This window comes from Ceratotherium simum, chromosome 4 (genome assembly GCF_057802395.1).
Source record: "Ceratotherium simum simum isolate JZ-2026a chromosome 4, ASM5780239v1, whole genome shotgun sequence".
Classification (NCBI taxonomy): Eukaryota; Metazoa; Chordata; class Mammalia; order Perissodactyla; family Rhinocerotidae; genus Ceratotherium; species Ceratotherium simum.
Genome location: NC_141903.1, coordinates 25934039 through 25951962, shown reverse-complemented (window position 1 = coordinate 25951962; position 17924 = coordinate 25934039). Strand labels below are relative to the sequence as shown.

Below are 17924 nucleotides of genomic sequence, written 5' to 3'. Positions count from 1 at the left end.
ATCTTGTATAACTGTAGTACATTATCAAAACCAGGAAATTGATGACACAATCCATAGAGCTCATTCAGATTTCTCCAGTTATATATGCACTCATTTGTGTCTATGCGTGTACCTATGTGTTTGTGTCTATACCTCTAAGCAATTTTATTGTACATGTAGCTTCCACCACTGCAATTGCGATGCTTAACTGTACCATCACCACAAGACTCCTTCATGTTACTCCTTTATAAACACCCTCACCCCCGTGCTCCCGTTTATCCCTAACCCCTGGAAACCACTAATCTGTTCTTTATTTTTTGTGAGGAAGATCGGCCCCGAGCTAACATTTGCCAATCCTCCTCTTTTTGCCGAGGAAGACTGGCCCTGGGCTAACATCCGTGCCCATCTTCCTCCACTTTATATGGGACGCCGCCACAGCATGGCTTGCCAAGCAGTACGTCGGTGCGCACCTGGGATCTGAACCGACGAACTCCGGGCTGCAGCAGTGCCGCAGCAGCAGAGTGCGTGCACTTAACCGCTTGCGCCACCAGGCCGGCCCCCTTCTAATCTGTTCTTTATCTCTATCATTATATTATTTCACAAATGTTATATAAGTTGAATTATGCTGTCTGTATCTTTTTGAGATTGGCTTCTTTTAGTCAGTATAATTTCCTTGAGGTTCATCCAAGTTGTTCCATGTATGAATAGTTTGTTCCTTTTTATTGCTGTGTAGTATTCCATGGTATTGATGTGCCACAGTCTGTTTACCCATTCACCCATTGAAAGAAATTGCATAGTTTCCGGGTCTGGCTATTACAAATAAAGCTGCTGTGAGAATTCATGTACAAGTTTCTGCATGAAAATAAATTTTTATTTCTCTGGGATATATACCCAAGAGTGCAGTTGCTGAGTTGTATGGTAAGCTCATTTTTAGTTTGAAAAGGAACTTTCACACCAATTTCTAGGCTGGCTGTACCATTTTACATTTCTATCAGCAATATGTGAATGATTCAATTTCTCTGCATCCTGGTCAGCATTTAGTGTTGTCATTATTTTTTATTTTAGCCACTTATCAGATTTTACGAATGCTTTGTTAGATTTATACCTAAGTACATATTTAATTTTCTTTGGAGCAGTAAATGGTAATGTGTTTTTAAATTCAGTTTCCACATGTTCACTGGTAGTCTATAGAAATGCAATTGATTTTTGTGTTAATCTTGTATCCTGCAACCTGTCTAAAGTCACTTAATAGTTCTCTGAGCTTTTGGTTGGATTTCTTGGGGTTTTCTATATAGACAGTCATGTTGTCTGCAAATGGGGATGGTTGTATTTCTTTTCCAATCTGTATACCTTTTTTCCCCCTTATTTCAATGGCTAGAACTTCTAATATGATGTTAAAAAAGAGTGGCGAGAGTAAACAGTCTAGCCTGTCCTTGATCTTACAGAAAAGCATCCAGTTTTTCACCTTTAAGTATAATGTAAGCTGTAGGATTTTTATAGAAGTTCCCCTCTATTTCTGTACTGAGAGATTTTTTTTTTGTATCATGAATGGGTGAATTTTGTCCAATGCTTTTTCTGCACCAATTGATAGGATCTTACAATTTTTCTTTTTTTATCTGTTGATGTGGTGCATTAAATTGGTTGATTTTTGAATACTGAATCAGCCTAGCTTACCTGGAATACATCCTACTTGGTCATGGTATATTATTCTTTTTATATATTGTTGGATGGTCCTTTGTTTTTTATTCACACTGATATTTACTCTGACAAATGCAGAATCCAGAAGGGAGACTTTTTGTAAACGAGCAAAGCCATACACCATAACTGCTGTTCTTGGCCTAAGTGTACTTTTGCCTCAGGCCAGGGTCCCAGCTGCTATGAGGCTACATGACAGCCGTAACCTCGGTATTTTGTATGTTTTGGGCTGGATGATTCTCTGTTGTAGGGACTGTCCTGTGCGTTGTAGGATGTTGAGCAGCATCTCTGGTCTTTACCCACTAATGCCAGGTGCACCCCACCAGTTGTGATAACCAAAAGTGTCTCTAGATGTTGCTAAAGTTCCCTTTGTGTGTGCGGGGCCGATGGGGTGGTTTGGAAATCACTCACCTCTCCCGTGGAGACGCACTGCCTTAATACGTTTAGGCCCTACCTACCCCTAGCTGGGGGGATGTCTTTTTATCTTGACCACGGAACAGAGGTAAGTGTGTGGTTATGGATATTGCAAAAGATCTGCCTTTTTAATAGCAGTGATAAAATATCTAACATCTTTTGCGCATTTACTGTGCCAACTATGCTAAGCACTTTACCTATATTATCTCCTTTAGCGCTCAGATCCAGTGAGGGAAAGTGATGGTAATATCCCCACTTTTCAGACTGAGACATGAAAAGTTAAATAACTTGCCCAAGATGACACTTTCCCTAAGTAGTGGAGCCAGGTCTGTCTGACTCCAAACCTCATGTCTTTGCCCTGAGACCTGCTTCCCTGCTATTGGTCCTGTCACTCCTCCCCTCACATCCCTCAGTGGACACAGTACATTTCCTGACCCTGGTCTGGGGACCTAAGTCCTCCCACATTCTGACCCAGCCCATCAGAACTACCCCTGGTTGGCCAAATACTCAGAACATGTAGGCCTTCTCTTTAGGCTGTTCTCTTAGCCTCCCTGGCCCTTCTCTGTGCTAAATCTGAAGCTCAAGCTTTAGACCCAGCTCAGATGGCTGCTTCTCTCTAGAACCTTCCCCAGCTGCATCACTCAGAATTTATGGCTCCCTCCCCAGCAATGCTGTAATGTCACTTCTCTGGTTAGCCTCATCCCTTCTGATGCTAGAGAGATATGACTCCTTGGCCACTTTCCCTAGCTCATGAGCTTGTAGGGGAAGAGGGAGAATCCCCCTCTGCCCTTTCCCTTAAGGTTCTTATGGCTGGCCAAATAATTAACAAGACAGGTTAGCAGGAGAAAATAATACCAAGTTTAATAACATGTATACATGGGAGAAACCAGGGACACTGAGTTTCTCAACACAATGGCAGAGATGCTCGTCTTAAATACTATCTTCACCTAAGGATAAAAGAGGATGTTGGGGGTAGGTGGTGTTTTGGGATTTCAGAGGGGAAGAATACAATTTACATGAAGAGGGAAATGTAAATGTTTGTCAGACAATGCTTTGCAGGGCCACCTATAGAGAATGTGGCTGGAGAGACAGGAATTATGGTAATCAAGAGTATGTACATTTAAGTCTTCTTCTTCCGTCCTGATAAGAGTTTTCACAGATAAGGTCATTCCCCCCCCCTTCCCACTACGCGGAGGGAGATACCTTTACAAATGTAAATATTTGATAAACAGAACTTTGAAAAGAATGGACTTAGTGAGGACCCTGCCAGTCTGTCCATACCCAGAGTTAAATTCCTTTAGGCAGTTAGTGAGGGAGGTCAAATGTCCATCAGAGAAAATAATCAAGGTAAAGAGATATATTTCAGGGTGGCCAATTTTGATCTCCCACAGTCCCACCTTTGAAACTTAAAGTTTCACAGTCCTTTTGAAACTTAAAGTTTCATAGTCCAGAAGCTGAGTTGGTAGATTGTTCCATCTCACTGAACACATTTCTTAGTCCTGATAATAGATCAGTTCAATTAAGTTCATTTTAGAAGGTGGTGATGCAGGAAGGCTCCCAAAGTTAGACCTTATATACTGTGGAAGTAAGCAATCAAGTATTTAATAAAAAGCATTTCTATGGATACAAAAAGAAAAACAAGGTTAATGATTGGAGCAAATTGTAAACCAGTTTCTGAGTTCAGAGGACAGCCAGTTAAGAAAATTTCTAGATGTCAGCATCAAAGCATCTTTTGCAGTTTAAAATGTCTCTGATGACATCATCGGGTAATATCTCAGGTTTATATCAAGTCCATCAGTTTTAGTTTGCAAGGCTTCAGGAAAAAGGGCAGATTCAGTTCTCAGTGATTCCAAATGAAAATGATGGGAAAAAAATCAAAAACGTTAGTTTGGAGATCTGTAGCCAGATATTTTAGGAGACTAGAAGAATTCAGGATCCAGTCTAGTCAACAGATATAAAACAAAAACCTCAAAAGACAATTAACAAAACTAGGATCTAATATCTGCAAATGTATACTATAGTTTTTGCTGAAATATAATTTTTCTCTCTAAAATCACCCTCATTTTTATTGAAGATAGCCAAATTAAGACTAACTGGTTTGCAAAATAAGTGTAGTTTCAATAAATTTGGCCCAATTATTTACATAAGTACAGCAAGAATAGCAATTGATCATATAGGCTCTTTTAAATCTGCTTTGCTGGAACTTTTTATAAGGAACTTCACATTGAACTTCAAAGGCCTCTCAAGGGCCGGCCCCATGGCTTAGCAGTTAAGTGCGCGCGCTCCGCTGCTGGCGGCCCAGGTTTGGACCCCGGGCGCACACCGACGCACCGCTTCTCCGGCCATGCTGAGGCCGCGTCCCACATGCAGCAACTAGAAGGATGTGCAGCTATGACATACACCTATCTACTGGGGCTTTGGGGGAAAAATAAATAAATAAAATTATAAAAAAAAAAAAAAAAAAAAAAAAAAAAGGCCTCTCAAGGCCAGGAAAGCCAAGCCAGGGACTTTGTCATCAGGCTTTGCCTGCAATACCTACAGATTTGGGTGAATTGCTCTCTTCTTGAGGTTTCCCCAAAATATTTCGAGGTTCCTTGTGCCTGCCAGATAAGTGACATTCTTTACTTATCCTGGTAAGTGCTGCTTGGAACATAAGGTACCAGGCCAATATTTCCACGTGGCTTTATTCCATAAAGTCCAATCTTCATTCCTCAAAAGCTGTGTGGTTATATCACAAATGTGATGTTCCAGTCAGAGCCTTGGTAATATAACCAGTGTTTCCAACTGTGTCCTGTAATAAGGAGAACAGATTCTTATTGATCTTATGCAAATAACTATATTGCCATGAAATAAGAATATTTACTTACTAAGAGTCCAAATTCTAGAGGGATCAGGTAGAGAGAAAAAAATAAATATTTCAATTTTACTTACAAAAGTATCATTTACTAAATTGTTATAAGTCATAGCTAGCTTAGGAGAAAAGAGAAAAAGTTTTCCTTAAATCTGAAAAAATAAAACATTAAAAAAATTAGCAATATTTTAAATGAAAAATCATTAAAATTATAATCATCCTCATCAGTTTATTCAGTCCAGTGTAATTGATTCTTGATCTCAATCTTCTGTTAGCAGTTTCATGAAGTCAGCAGTTTTTCTGTTAGTGTTCTGTTATTTCTTACCCAGTTCAGTTTTATGATCAGAAAGTTTGTCAGAAACCTGTATTCCAGAGTAAATGTTAGAGTCCTTTCCATGAACTTCTCTGAAGATGAAACATATGTAAAAGCATCAGTGTAAAGAAATAACTCTCTGTAAACAAGACCCCAAAATGACAATTGACAAAGAAATTTGGTTAATTTCGTGACATACAACACTTTAAATAATAATAACCAGAATTATGACTGATAACCAGGACGGATCAGAATTTTAGTAATGTTATACAATTTCAAAACACGTATATCAATAACATTCACCCACATAATACCACCTAAGAAGGTTTATCATAAACACTTGATCAAGTATGAAACAATGTTCGTTATGGAACAGTCAAGGGCAGACAGAGAGTTAAAATAGTCAAAAAAACTGTAATAGAGAGAGACCTCAGTCCTTTTGAACATAGGAAATTATTTTAACAAAACATAGATTTTGTGTCTTTTAGGTAGACTTACTCAAAGATAAAGAAACCTTTTATAACCTCTCAGATGAAAAGTTCAAGAAAAATTATCCTTTTAAGAGAAAGAAGACCAAATTATAATTTTGTACCAGCTTGCTTTTGACATTAAAACTCTTTTACTTAATTGGATTTACTTTAATCTTAGCCAACTTGACCATGTATAAAACTCTTTTTCCAGAATTCCCCTTCAACAAACCTTCTATAACTTTGTATACAGAGCTGTTTTCCTTATTAATTTTTAGTAACTTTAATCACATATTAATTAGAAATTTTAACCCTAAGAAACCTTAATTTCTGAGTGAAAACTAATTATTAACTTTCTTTTACGGTAGTATTCTGTGGCTTGGAAAATTGATAAACACTTCATAACTTCTAGAAACATGTTACTTTATAGTATAACCTTTTAATAAAACACGTTTACCAATAGACCCCAAACACCTTTTAGTTTTCCTGTAATAAGCCAAAAGTAGATAAACCTATATTTAGCAATTAATGTCTAATATCTTAACTTATTTGGAAAGTATCTAGATACTCAATGAATTTTTATCATAAAATTTAGCAAAACTCTGAAGTTTTAAGCCACCAAAAAGAGTTTGGAAGCTGTAACCACCATAACACATAATTATTGTTAGAAGTTCACCCGACATACAGCTTTTTCACATCTATTTAGTTACTTGTTCCCAATAATTATTTAGATTGCCTACAAGACTTCATAAGACATTAGATAAAATTAGCCATCATTTGTTATTATTTTTGTTAACCAGTTCTGTAATAGAAATAATATCAGTTTTTCTATAAAATTTCATGTAAATTTCATCACCTCTTATACCTCTAAACATATTTTTCATTAGGACCTTTGTCAATAGGCCTTGGTCTTATAATTTTGGACAAGGGAAGCATTCCCAGTCAGACATTTTACAACATACTCAGGCAAAGTTGATGTAACCTCTTTATATAAAATTAGCTCAAACATTCCAATCTTTATAATCTTCTCCACACTTACACTTTTCCATGTTCTCAATTCAATTGTAACCTGAGTCAGGGTCTTAAGGCTAGTCAAATTTTTCCCTTCCTTTTTTTTTTTCCTGGCCTTTTCTTAGGTACCAATTAAACAATTATGTGAGAGCTCTCAAAACATTTTTTCCCCCAATTTAGAAGTTTTTCCAATTCAAAGCATCCGGCCTCTGGCCATTGATGAGTAGGATCTTCATTTGTATATTTATTCCAATAGTGACTCAATCCAATAAGCCATTTTAAGGAAAGACCCGGAGGTAACTTTCCACGCTTAGAATAAATCTTTACCATGGATGCAAGAGGCGTCCCTGGTGAGGGCACAGATGATGTAGCCCCCATGATCCACAGAATTCACTCCCAAAGATATTCAGAGTGAGAAAAACAGAGACCACTCTGGGAGGAAAAGGGATCAAGATCAAAACCTAGAGTACTCTACCAAATTTACCAGAGTCACTAAAAGCACAAGAAACTAGTTTCCCAAATATTTCCTCCTTCCATTCTAAATTTAGAAAGAGAAAAAATTCTCACCACTTGCTTCCACCGGACCCTGCAGATAGAGATTCCGGGAGGCTGACGTGGTAAGAAATCTTACCTTTTGCAGGCTTTCGTCAGGCATTTCCATATCTCATCATCTGCAGTAGTCCAGGGAGAAGGCAGTTCTTCCCGCCAGGGAAGGCAACTTGCCAGCCAGTGGGGATCCTGCTGACTACGCCAAAACTGTGCAAGAAGAGGGAGAATCTCCCTCTGCCCTTTTCCTTAAGGTTCTTATGGCTGGCCAAATAATTAACAAGACAGGTTAGCAGGAGAAAATAATACCACGTTTAATAACATGTATACATGGGAGAAACCAGGGACACTGTGTTTCTCGACACAATGGCAGAGATGCTCATCTTAAATACTATCTTCAGCTAAAGATAAAGGAGGATGTTGGGGGTAGGTGGTGTTTTGGGATTTCAGAGGGAAGAAGATAATTTACATGAAGAGGGAAATGTAAATGTTTGTCAGACAATGCTTTGCAGGGCCACCTATAGAGAATGTGGCTGGAGAGACAGGAATTATGGTCATCAAGAGTATGTACATTTAAGTCTTCTTCTTCCGTCCTGATAAGAGTTTTCATAGATAAGTTCATCCCCCCTCTTGCCGCTACGCAGAGGGAGATAGCTTTACAAATGTAAATATTTGGTAAACAGAACTTTGAAAAGAATGGACTTAGTGAGGACCCTGCCAGTCTGTCCATACCCAGAGTTAAATTCCTTAGGCAGTTAGTGGGGGAGGTCAAATGTCCATCAGAGAAAATAATCAAGGTAAAGAGATATATTTCAAGGTGGCAAATTTTGATCTCCCACAAGCTACTTGAGGCACTGATCAGATCAGGCCTGACCTCCCAGTGCCTGTCTGTGGGGCTAATCGTGTATCTGGAATTGGTTAGTTACTAAGTTCAGCATGGTTTCCTCCACTTGGGAGTGGTGCCTGGCCTGTAAGGAGCTGACATCACTCTTTATTTTGAATTTTGTATCAGTTTCACCAAGCACTTTCCTTGGTTGGACCTTGTAGATTTTTTGAAGAACCTTGAGAAAATTCTAAAGGCTTGTCTTTTCCAAGCCCAGTCCCTGAGAAAGTTCCTACTCTTCATTCGGTGAGGCAGCCTGTGCCTCTCCTGAAGATGGAGCTGGCAGAGGCCACTCGAGGACTTCTGCTCTGCCCTTAGACGCCGCACCCTGGTCTGTTGTTCAGCACCTGGGCGCAGTGCCCCCACAGGCTGGCATTTCACCAATTCATCATGCGGTACAAGAAGGGTGGGTCAGCCCTTCTCTACTGAACTAGCCACGGGCCCTGGGCAAGTCACAACATATCTCAAAACTTTGCATACTGTATCTTGTTTTCTGTCTGTTTTTTAGAATCTCCGTTATCTTCAGTCCAGGAAAGAGCAGTTTTCCTCCCAAGGCCTTTACTCTGCCCGTCTTCCACCCCAGAGACTTACTTTTTGAGGTTCTAGCCATGGCTTCAATCCTCCCCCCAAGACCTCATGTGTCTCCCTCCAGATCACTGCTCTGATCTCTGGAAGATACACTTACCTTCTCTAGAAGGTCTTGAAAAACCCCACGTGTTGGCGCAGTTGTGCAGGCCCGCCCTCACTCCACCCCCACCCCACGGAGCAGTCTCGCAATTCTTTTACCATGTGTCCTGGTGGATTCCAGCTGCCCTTCCTCACGGGATGTGGTTGTAAGTCCTCGCCCCTCACCCCTTTCCTGCCAGCCCTCCTCTAGCAATGCTCAAGGTTGCTGTGTCACTCTTAAGGTCCAGCCTCGGAACTGGACTCAGGATTACAGGAGTGGCCTGGAGTTGAGCCCCAGGCTGGACAAACCCGCCTCCCCAAATCTGGACACTCTGGCTCTGTTCGTACCACCTAGAATTACAGTGGCGTTCTTGGCCTCCAAACTCAGTTGGATCATGAGACTAAACCCTCTCAGTCATTCTTGCTGCTGTTCCTCAGTCCTCTGATGTCCTGTATTTATCATTTGTTTCATGAACCCAAATGTTAAACGTGGAGCTGGAGTCAGGCAGCCCTGGATTGGATCCTGTCACTCGTGAACTAGGTGACTTCACTTTAAGTCATAACATAAGTTACAAGCCACTTAATTTCTGTGTGCCTCTGTTCCTCCATCTGTAAAATGGAGATGACAGTACTTACTCATGGGGTTTTGTGAGGATCAGATGAGATAAGACATGCCAAGCCTTGCTCAGTACCTGTTGTACAGCAAGTGCCAGTAAGTGGTGGTAGTGAGGATGCTTACAGTGAACTGTAAAAATGCCCAGCCTGGAAGTCAAGACACCTAGGTGTCTGCCTTTCTCTGCCATTGTTACGCTGTTTCTGATTCAGGATGTTTGGAATCAGAGCCCCAGTGGGTTGAGATGGGAGAATTTTCCTAAAAACATTCAGGTCTTCCCCGGCTCAGTAGGCTGGGTCTTGATCCCAGAGAGCCCTCTGGTGGCTGATCCATGAAGGTGCGGGCTCAGGAGGACAAAGGGAAGGAGGGCCCTGGGGAGGAGAGAGGAGTGCTGGGTGGACACAGGTTCCCTCATCCAGGTTTCTCCCATCTAAGAGAAGTGATGTTGTAGGAAGATCCTCAGGCTGGGGCTACAACCTGAATGTGGGTATCACCTCTGTGAAGTTCTAGCTGTGAGACTTCGGACAAACCCCTTCTCCTCTGCGGGCCTTGGTGTGAGGACATGGGGAATAAAGGTAGACCAGATCAGTGTTTCCCAAAGATGATTTAGGGAGCCCTTGGATAGTCATTTTTAAAATCTGAATGTTTATGTCTTTTCATGTGTGCTAGAAAGAATAGTAACTTTCAAATCCTTTAATTTATGGGTATTATTGTTTTAAGGTGAGTAAAAAATATTTTTAAAAAATCTAAATACACTAAAAGAAAAAATATTAAGTAAATAATAGTGCAGGTGTTATTCTGTCAGGGCAAGAATCATAAAAATGGTAAGACAACAACAGAAATTTGGGCAACACTGGGCAGATTATTTGTGATTTCCTGCACAGTTCTGATAAGTTAATCCTATCATTATATTACCAGGTATTATTTCCTAGCATGATGGTCACCATGTATTGTTTATGCTGCTATAAGCTCTTTACGTCTATTCCCCAGAACAGCATTATCAGGTAGCTATTATTTACTGTCTCCATTTTACTGAGGCACGAGAGGCCAAGTCACAGCTGCCTGAGACCATGTTAGGGTGTGGCCGAGCGGGATTGGAGCTGAGCCCCAATCCCAGAGCCACAGCCTGCTGTGGTGCCTCGCAGGGGTGTGCCTTCTCCGCTGCACTGCACCGGGAGCCCGATGGCAGGGACTGGCCCTTCCAGTCCTGGTGTTACCTGCAAGGCCTGCACGGACCACGGTTGCCAGTGACGTTCACATCCAGGCGGGCCTCGGGGCGAGCTGTGGAGCAGCGGCCATGGCCATGGGCTGGCTCTGGGCGTCAGGGGGCTGCCTTCCCAAGACCTGTGATATTAAGTCCCCTCTCCCTGACCAGTGCGATGCAGTGCAAAGGGTGCTGGCCGGGGGTCGGCAGTCCTGAAGTCTTGTCCTGGGCCTTTCGCCAACCTGCTGGTTAACGTACTTGTCTACTAATTGCAGGCCGTTGTATCAGAATTGGAGGCGTTTTTCCCAAATAGTGTCCTGGGCCGCACCCCCAGATGTTCTGATTTTGTATGTCTGGGGTAGGGCTCAGGGATCTGTATTTTAGCCATATTGCTAGTTTGGGAATCACAGGGCTTGATGACTTCTAGGGTCCCGTCCAGCCCCCAAATTCCCTGAACCTCAGCATGGAAGGGCCTGTAGACCCTCATGCCCTTCCCCTGACCCAACCTCAAACAGGCTACGTGACACAGAAAACAATAGTAAAAAAGATATTTTATTATTAAAAAAAAACCAGATGACCCATGAAACCATGCATCCCGTCACTCGCGCTCACAGTCGCACGCACAGCCGCGAACCACTCGCACAAACACGCCCTCACCCACACAGCTCCCTCCCGCTGTAAGCACCAACCCTGTGGGTAAGAGTCTCTATTGCTTTTCCTTTTGACTTTGTCTCCAGAAACAGCACAGTTGAAAAGTCAATGGACCGGAGCGAGGGATTGGGAGGGGAGGGAGTGGCAAGGCCACCAGAATTCTCCGGTCCCTGCCACTCCTGGCTACATACAGTCTGCACATGTGTACATACCTACTATACATGGGTGCCTACATGTGCAGAAACGTGCCCACATTGACCCTCCATGCATAGGGCTGAGTCACTGCAGGTAACACTTAGATTGGCAGGCATCTGAGATGGGGGGCAGGAAAGGGCAGGCTGTCCAACCTGAACACTCTGATGTCCGGCCCCCTGCCTCCACCCTGCCGTGAAAAGGAGTTCTTAGTTCCTTGTGTCTAGGGAAGAAAAATCCCTTTGGGACAACTCATCCAGACAGCAAGGTTGAAAAGTGCCTAAGAATTTTTAAAATGAAGAATTCTGTCCTTCCTTCCTTTGACCCAAAGTGCTTGAGAAACTTGGGATGAAGAAGCCAGAGTTCCATGAGGTCTGAATTCTTTAGAAAAGAAGGTCCAGGGCTGCATGAATCCTGGCAGGCCCTCGCTGGTAGAAAGTCACGTGACTTAAAGAGGCAGAGCAGGTTGCTTGGACTCTGGATTAGAGGAGTGAGACGTCCAGGAGATTGAGGCCAAGTGATGCTCCTTGGAACCCTTGTCACCTCATTCACTATCTTATCCCCGATGCCTAGCTCAGTGCCAGACACGGAGCAGACACTGCAGTGAATGTACGAATGAGGCAGGTACACAGGTGACTTTTAGTACCTGCTAGCCTGCTGCTCACCTCTCAGCCCCTAGAAGGACACCCTTTGGCCCTCCTGGGTCAGATGACCCCGGACCTCGTCTCTATAGTAGGTGTAGTGGTTGCCTGTCAGACAGGAACCTGCCTTTGCCTCCAGAATGGAGCTGCGGGCGGGGGTACAAGGGTGCCCAGACAGAGCTCACCCGGAACTTCGGGCCCTGCCTCCCTGGGTGCTGAGGGAGGGCAAATCGGTGAGACACTGCCTCTTGCCCATCTCAGAGTCAGTTTTTCCTGCCTTTGCAGGGTAACCGCTCTGTGCATCCCCTTTCTGGGGGCCCTAGTGCTATTTCTGAAGCTCTGCTCTCAGCTTCCCTCCATCCTCAGGGACTAACTGGGGGTCTGGAAGAGTACATTTCAAGGTATGGCAGCCTCGACTGGGAATGGGGGCTTCCCTCCCACTTTCCCAGCCACGCTCAACTCACTCCCTGTAAGACAGGAGGAAGGTGCCTAGTCCTGGTCTCCCACCTGCCTTCCTCAGGGGACAGCTAGAACATGACCTCCTCGCAGCTCCCATAATCGCTCTCCACCATGTCAGAGCCCTCATAGTTGGGGGGGCCCCGGCCTGTGAGAAGCCCACCCCCTACTTCACAGTCGGCGTAAGAGGGCCCGGCCCGGCTGAGACGCATACTCATGCCCTTGGAGCCTCCCTCTGCCGGGCAGGGCCCTCCCCCTCCCTGCCGGAACCGCGAGTGGTAGTAGCTGATGGCTGTGTACTCGTTGAGACAGGGGGCCAGCAGGTGCTCCCGGGGACTGGGGGGTCGTTGGGGCATCAGATCTTCCAGGTTCTGGTTGCTGTAACGGGGTGGGAGGGGTGCCCGCTTGTTTTCCATCTCCAGTGGGAAGGGGAAGCCCCCATAGAGGCCAGTGGGGTCCGGCATCACAGCTGGGGTCTGGTGGCGGTGAGGCGAGGGCGGCAGAGGGCCTGGGGCCACTTCAGAGTGGGGGTATTCCCAGCGTTCCTTCCTGGAGTAAGTAGGAGGCCAGACGGTGACTCCGCCTGGGTACACTGAAAGGGAACAGCAAGATATGGTGAGCTCTGAGTTTCCCTGGCGAAGCTTCCAGCTGGCCTGATAGCCACTATATATAACTGAGCACATGGTGGAGACGGCCCAAGGAGTGGGTCGGTATGTGGCCCATCTATGCATGTTGTCTCTGGCAGCTGAGGTTGGTATCTGGAACCCAGTGGGGCCAAGTTCAAGTCCAGAGGTTTAAACCAAAGCCAGCCCATCCTGCAAATCTGTCTCCCATCCAAGGATCAGTGAACAAGGGAAGAATATGGATGGCTCCATGCAGCCCACCCCCACTGCTGAAGACAGCAACTCCATCCCCAGTCCTACTGGTTGAGTTTTGTCTCCTTGCTTGAAGGAAACAGACACACAGTTTGGAGTTAGAGGTGTGATGGCATATATCACAGCGGGTGATTAAATGAGATGAGGCTTGGAAGATTGGAGACTAGGCATTGTTGGTCCAAGCTGTGTCCCTGCTACTGACCAGTTGGGTGAGTTAGAGCAAGTCATTGCATCTTTATGGGCCCCAGTTACCCTATTGGCAAAAAGCTAGTGAAATATCTATTGTAACTATTGGTGAATAAGCCAGAAAATATAATGTGCTTACAAATTCACCTCCTTTTGAGCCAAAGTTGAGAGAGGAGGTGAAGGTCCCTCCTCTAGGCCAGCCAGGTCTGGCCCAAGGCTGCTGTACCTCCAGATTGGGTGGACTACTGCTTCTCTTTCCCGTCCCATAAAAGCAGAAATGCACAGAAGCCCCCTTTTCACTCCAGGGATCCTACCCACCCCTATCCAGGGTCTATAGGTTTCTGCCGAGGACATCAATCCTATGGAGTGACTTGGAATTTAGAGGAGTGGATCATGGTGCAAAGGAATGAGCCACAGACTCTGAGTCCAGAGACCTGACATCTATTCCAGTCCACTAATGCACCGTGACCTTGACCACATCCCTTCATATCCCATCCTAAGGGATTGGACTGGATGGTGGCCAAAAACCCTTGTACCACGGATAACGGAGTGTTTAGGTCTACCACCCCATTCCATCAATCCCAGAGGCGAAGGGCCTCTGGCTATACTGACCCATCTCCTCGCCTGACCAGGTCCTCTTAATGACAGGCTCATTGTCAGAGTGGGAAGGGACTGCAGCTGGCGGGAGTCTAGGAGGCACACTGCAGACCACTGGCCGCTGCTTAGAGCTGGGTCCAAAAGTGACAAGTTCATTCGGAGCTGAGGTCTTGCTGGGCTCTAGTTGGTTCAAGTTGTTGCAGGAGCTGGTGCTCACAGGGTTGAGCTCAATGGCAGGTGTGGCTTGGGTGTCAACACCAACGCTCCTGGCCAGGAGGTCTGGGTCCTCCATGGCAACAGGCTTGTGGGACTTGCACCGGCGACAGTAGAAGAGAAGCCCAGCAGTGCATACAGTGATGAACAATAGGGCCACTATGATGATCAGAATCTCCTGCTGTCCCCAGTCTCCCCTTTTGATCTCAGGGGTAACTAGGCAGTGTCCTTCTGAGCAGCCCCTGGCCTCCATTTCACACCTGCAGAGACAGAGAAGTAGTCAGGGGGCAGAGACACTGCACTGCCCTTTCCGTGTCCCCTCTTACAAAGGTCTTTGGGATGCAGACCCCTGCACTCAAGCCTACCCTCTCCAATTTTCCACCAAAAACAAAGAAAAAATGATAATTATCAAACATATCAACATACCAACTTCAGAACTTTCCATCCTCCGCCAGTAGAGTATGGGACTCAGCTACACCCTCATTCATGACCAGTTGGATCTGGGCTCTGGGCACATCCATTATTTTTCACCCATAAGATCTAGGCATTGGATATGTTCTCCACCAATGAGATCAGATTTCCAACTATATACTGCAATAGAGGCAGCTGACATACCTAGCTGTCCTCTAGCAATGATGTCAGGGTCCCAGACACAGGTCAGCAGTCACCCAGCAATGGCAACCAGGCACCAGAGTTACCAGCTCTTCTCCACCAGGAGGTCACAGAAACCCAGCATGGCCCTGCACAGACCTTACATTGGGCAACTTTCTCAGAGAGAGCACCTGAAACTGTGTGACCTCTCAGGTCACCTTCAGCTTGTCAGTCCATGGTGTGTGGCTCCTAGGAGACTTCTATGGCCAGCTTTATCCACTTTTGAGGGATACTGGGAAAGTCTCCCTCCATCCCACTTGAGGCCAAAACATCTCCCAGTGCCTAAAATTTCACCACCACCAGTTTGTCCTTTTGGGTTTAACATTGTCCTCCCCAAGTTCCCCTTCTAAAATGCAAACCCCACTTCAAGCCAGGAAGTGTCCTCTCAACACGTCTACTGAATGGAGAACTTTCCCTACTGCAGAGCAGTAAGTGAAGTGGGGCCGGAAACGCCAGTTACCGAGAGAAAGGACTTGGGTCATTAACACACAGGGGAATCTTGGGTAACCCCTTTCCTTCTCTGGGCCTCAGTTTCCCCATCTATAAAACGAGTGGGTGGACTACATCACTCGCTGTCTTATGCACACGCTGACAGCAAGGCGATCCCTTGGGAGCTTGTAAAAAAAATAGAATCTCAGGCCTCAGTCCCTGGAGATTCTGAGTAAGTTGGTCCAGGAATCTATATTTTTCACCAGTCCCCCTCAGGATTTTTTAAGGGCTCCTAAATTGGGGAGCCATAAAACCAGATAATTGCCAAAGCCTCTTTGCCTCTAGGATTCTAGCGATGATTTGCTTTCCCTTGCAACCCGCCCCAGGCCAGCATAATACAAGGCACAGGTAGCTTGACAGTGGGGTTCAAGACCTGCAGCAGTGCTGTACCAATTGGAGTCATGGTCCCTAGGCTGCTTTCTGGGAAATCATGGTCCTGAGCAAGAGAATAAGAAGTTTAGCTATTTTCGGACATCAGCAAAGATCAGAACCACCTGAGGAGCTGGATAGAAGTGCAGATTCCTGGGCCCCAGCCTGGTGAATCTGAATCAGTAGGTTCAGAGTAGGGATTGGGAAATCTGTCTTTTCAGCCAGCACCTCCCCCTCTCAGAGTGTTGTGATGCAGATGGTCCAAGGAAGAAGCCTTGACACATGGAAAATGGCAGAGAAGCCACATCCTTGGAACACTCAGCCCCTGGCCTCCCATGGCCTCTCTAGAGGTCAGAGTGCAGAGGTCATTCTCTAATGGTGCCAAAGCAAGAGTGAGGAGCCAATGGCAGATGGCCTCTCCAGTGCTTACCTGTCTCCCGTGTGAGGGTGAGGGCAGTTACAGGAGGCTCCTTCGGGGGAGGAGATGCAAGTTCCACCTTCCAGGCAGGGTGTCGAAGTGCAGTTCTCCCTTCTCTGTTCACAGTGCTTCCCAGAGAACTGTGGGGGACACTTGCAGACATAGCCTGGGAGGAAGGGAAAGGAGGTGAGAGCGCACACTGGCTTAGCGGTCAGGCAGCCGAGGCTGAGAGGCCATCTAGGACCCAGGGAGACCTCAGCGTGTTTGCAGATCTGGGTTGTCACATTTCGGTGAGTGCCAAACACCAGGTTGGGCCTTAGTGCCCTGCTGGACCAGACTTGATCCCTGCCCTCAAACAACTTACAGGCATGTAAAGAATAATAATGGATATGCCACCATCATCCTAGACAACACTTATTCAGTGATAGTCATTGTCCTAGGAATCTTCATGTATGAGCTCTTTTGATCCTCATGACAACCCTGAGATTACTGTTATCACCCTCATCAGGGGACACGTTGATGGCAGGTGAGAAATGAGGCACAGAGAATGTATGACATTTGCTCAAGGTCACACAGCTACTAAGTGGCAGGATTGGGATTCAAACCTAGACAGTTATATATAATATCAGTATATTAGTTATTATCCTAAAAATTAGTTTTATTGAAGAGATGTGTTTGGGGAGGGGGCTAGCGTAGTCTAGGGACCAGGGGAAGTTTCCTGGAGGAGGTGATATTTCAGTTGAGACCTGAAGGATAAGTAAAAATTAGCCAGGCAAAAAGATAGAGGGGCAGGCCGGCCCCGTGGCTTAGCGGTTAAGTGCGCGTGCTCCGCTACTGGCGGCCCGGGTTCGGATCCCGGGCGCGCACCGATGCACCGCTTCTTGGGCCATACTGAGGCCGCGTCCCACATACAGCAACTAGAAGGATGTGCAACTATGACATACAACTATCTACTGGGGCTTTGGGGTGGGGGGGAAGGAGGATTGGCAATAGATGTTAGCTCAGAGCCGGTCTTCCTCAGCAAAAAAGAGGAGGATTAGCATGGATGTTAGCTCAGGGCTGATCTTCCTCACAAGAAAAAAAAAAAAGATAGAGGGGCAAAGAGGAAGGCGATTCAGGCAGAGGAGAAAACCATTTGCAAAGGATCAGAGGAGAGAGTGTGACATGTCCCAGGAACTAAGAGGCCAGGGCAGGTGAGCCTAGTGAGCAGAGGGGAGAGTGGGAGCTGCAGGGCCCGGAGGCAGGGGGGCCAGGGCATCGGAGGGATGAGCCATATGCAGGAATTAGGAATCGGGACTCTATCTGAACTGCAGAGGGAAGCCATTGCAAGGTGCTAAGCAGGCAAGTGACCTGCTCAGATCTGCATTGTGTGAGGATCACTCTGGTGCCCTGCTGGAAGACGCAGGTGGAGGGAGAGAAGCGGGAGAGCAGGGAGGCGGCTGGCACAGTAGAGAAGGTGAAAGATGACAGGGGTTTAGGTCAGAGTGATGGCAGTGGGGACAGAGAAGTGATGGACTCCTTGAATACTTACAGGTAGAAATGAC

The 17924-nt window shown here is 45.6% G+C and overlaps 1 protein-coding gene across 1 annotated transcript in view; it reads right to left on the bottom strand.

Moving 5' to 3' along the window:
* Positions 1-11187: 11187 nt before the first annotated feature.
* The window catches only part of FAT2 (FAT atypical cadherin 2), an 80951-nt gene continuing 74214 nt past the window's right edge, over positions 11188-17924 (bottom strand). The window contains exons 22-24 of the mRNA XM_004428630.3: positions 16393-16546; positions 14256-14713; positions 11188-13174 (exon numbers count right to left, since the gene is read on the bottom strand). Coding sequence (XP_004428687.2) covers positions 12654-13174; positions 14256-14713; positions 16393-16546 — 1133 coding nt within the window. The 3' untranslated portion in view covers positions 11188-12653. The remainder of the gene's footprint in view (positions 13175-14255; positions 14714-16392; positions 16547-17924) is intronic.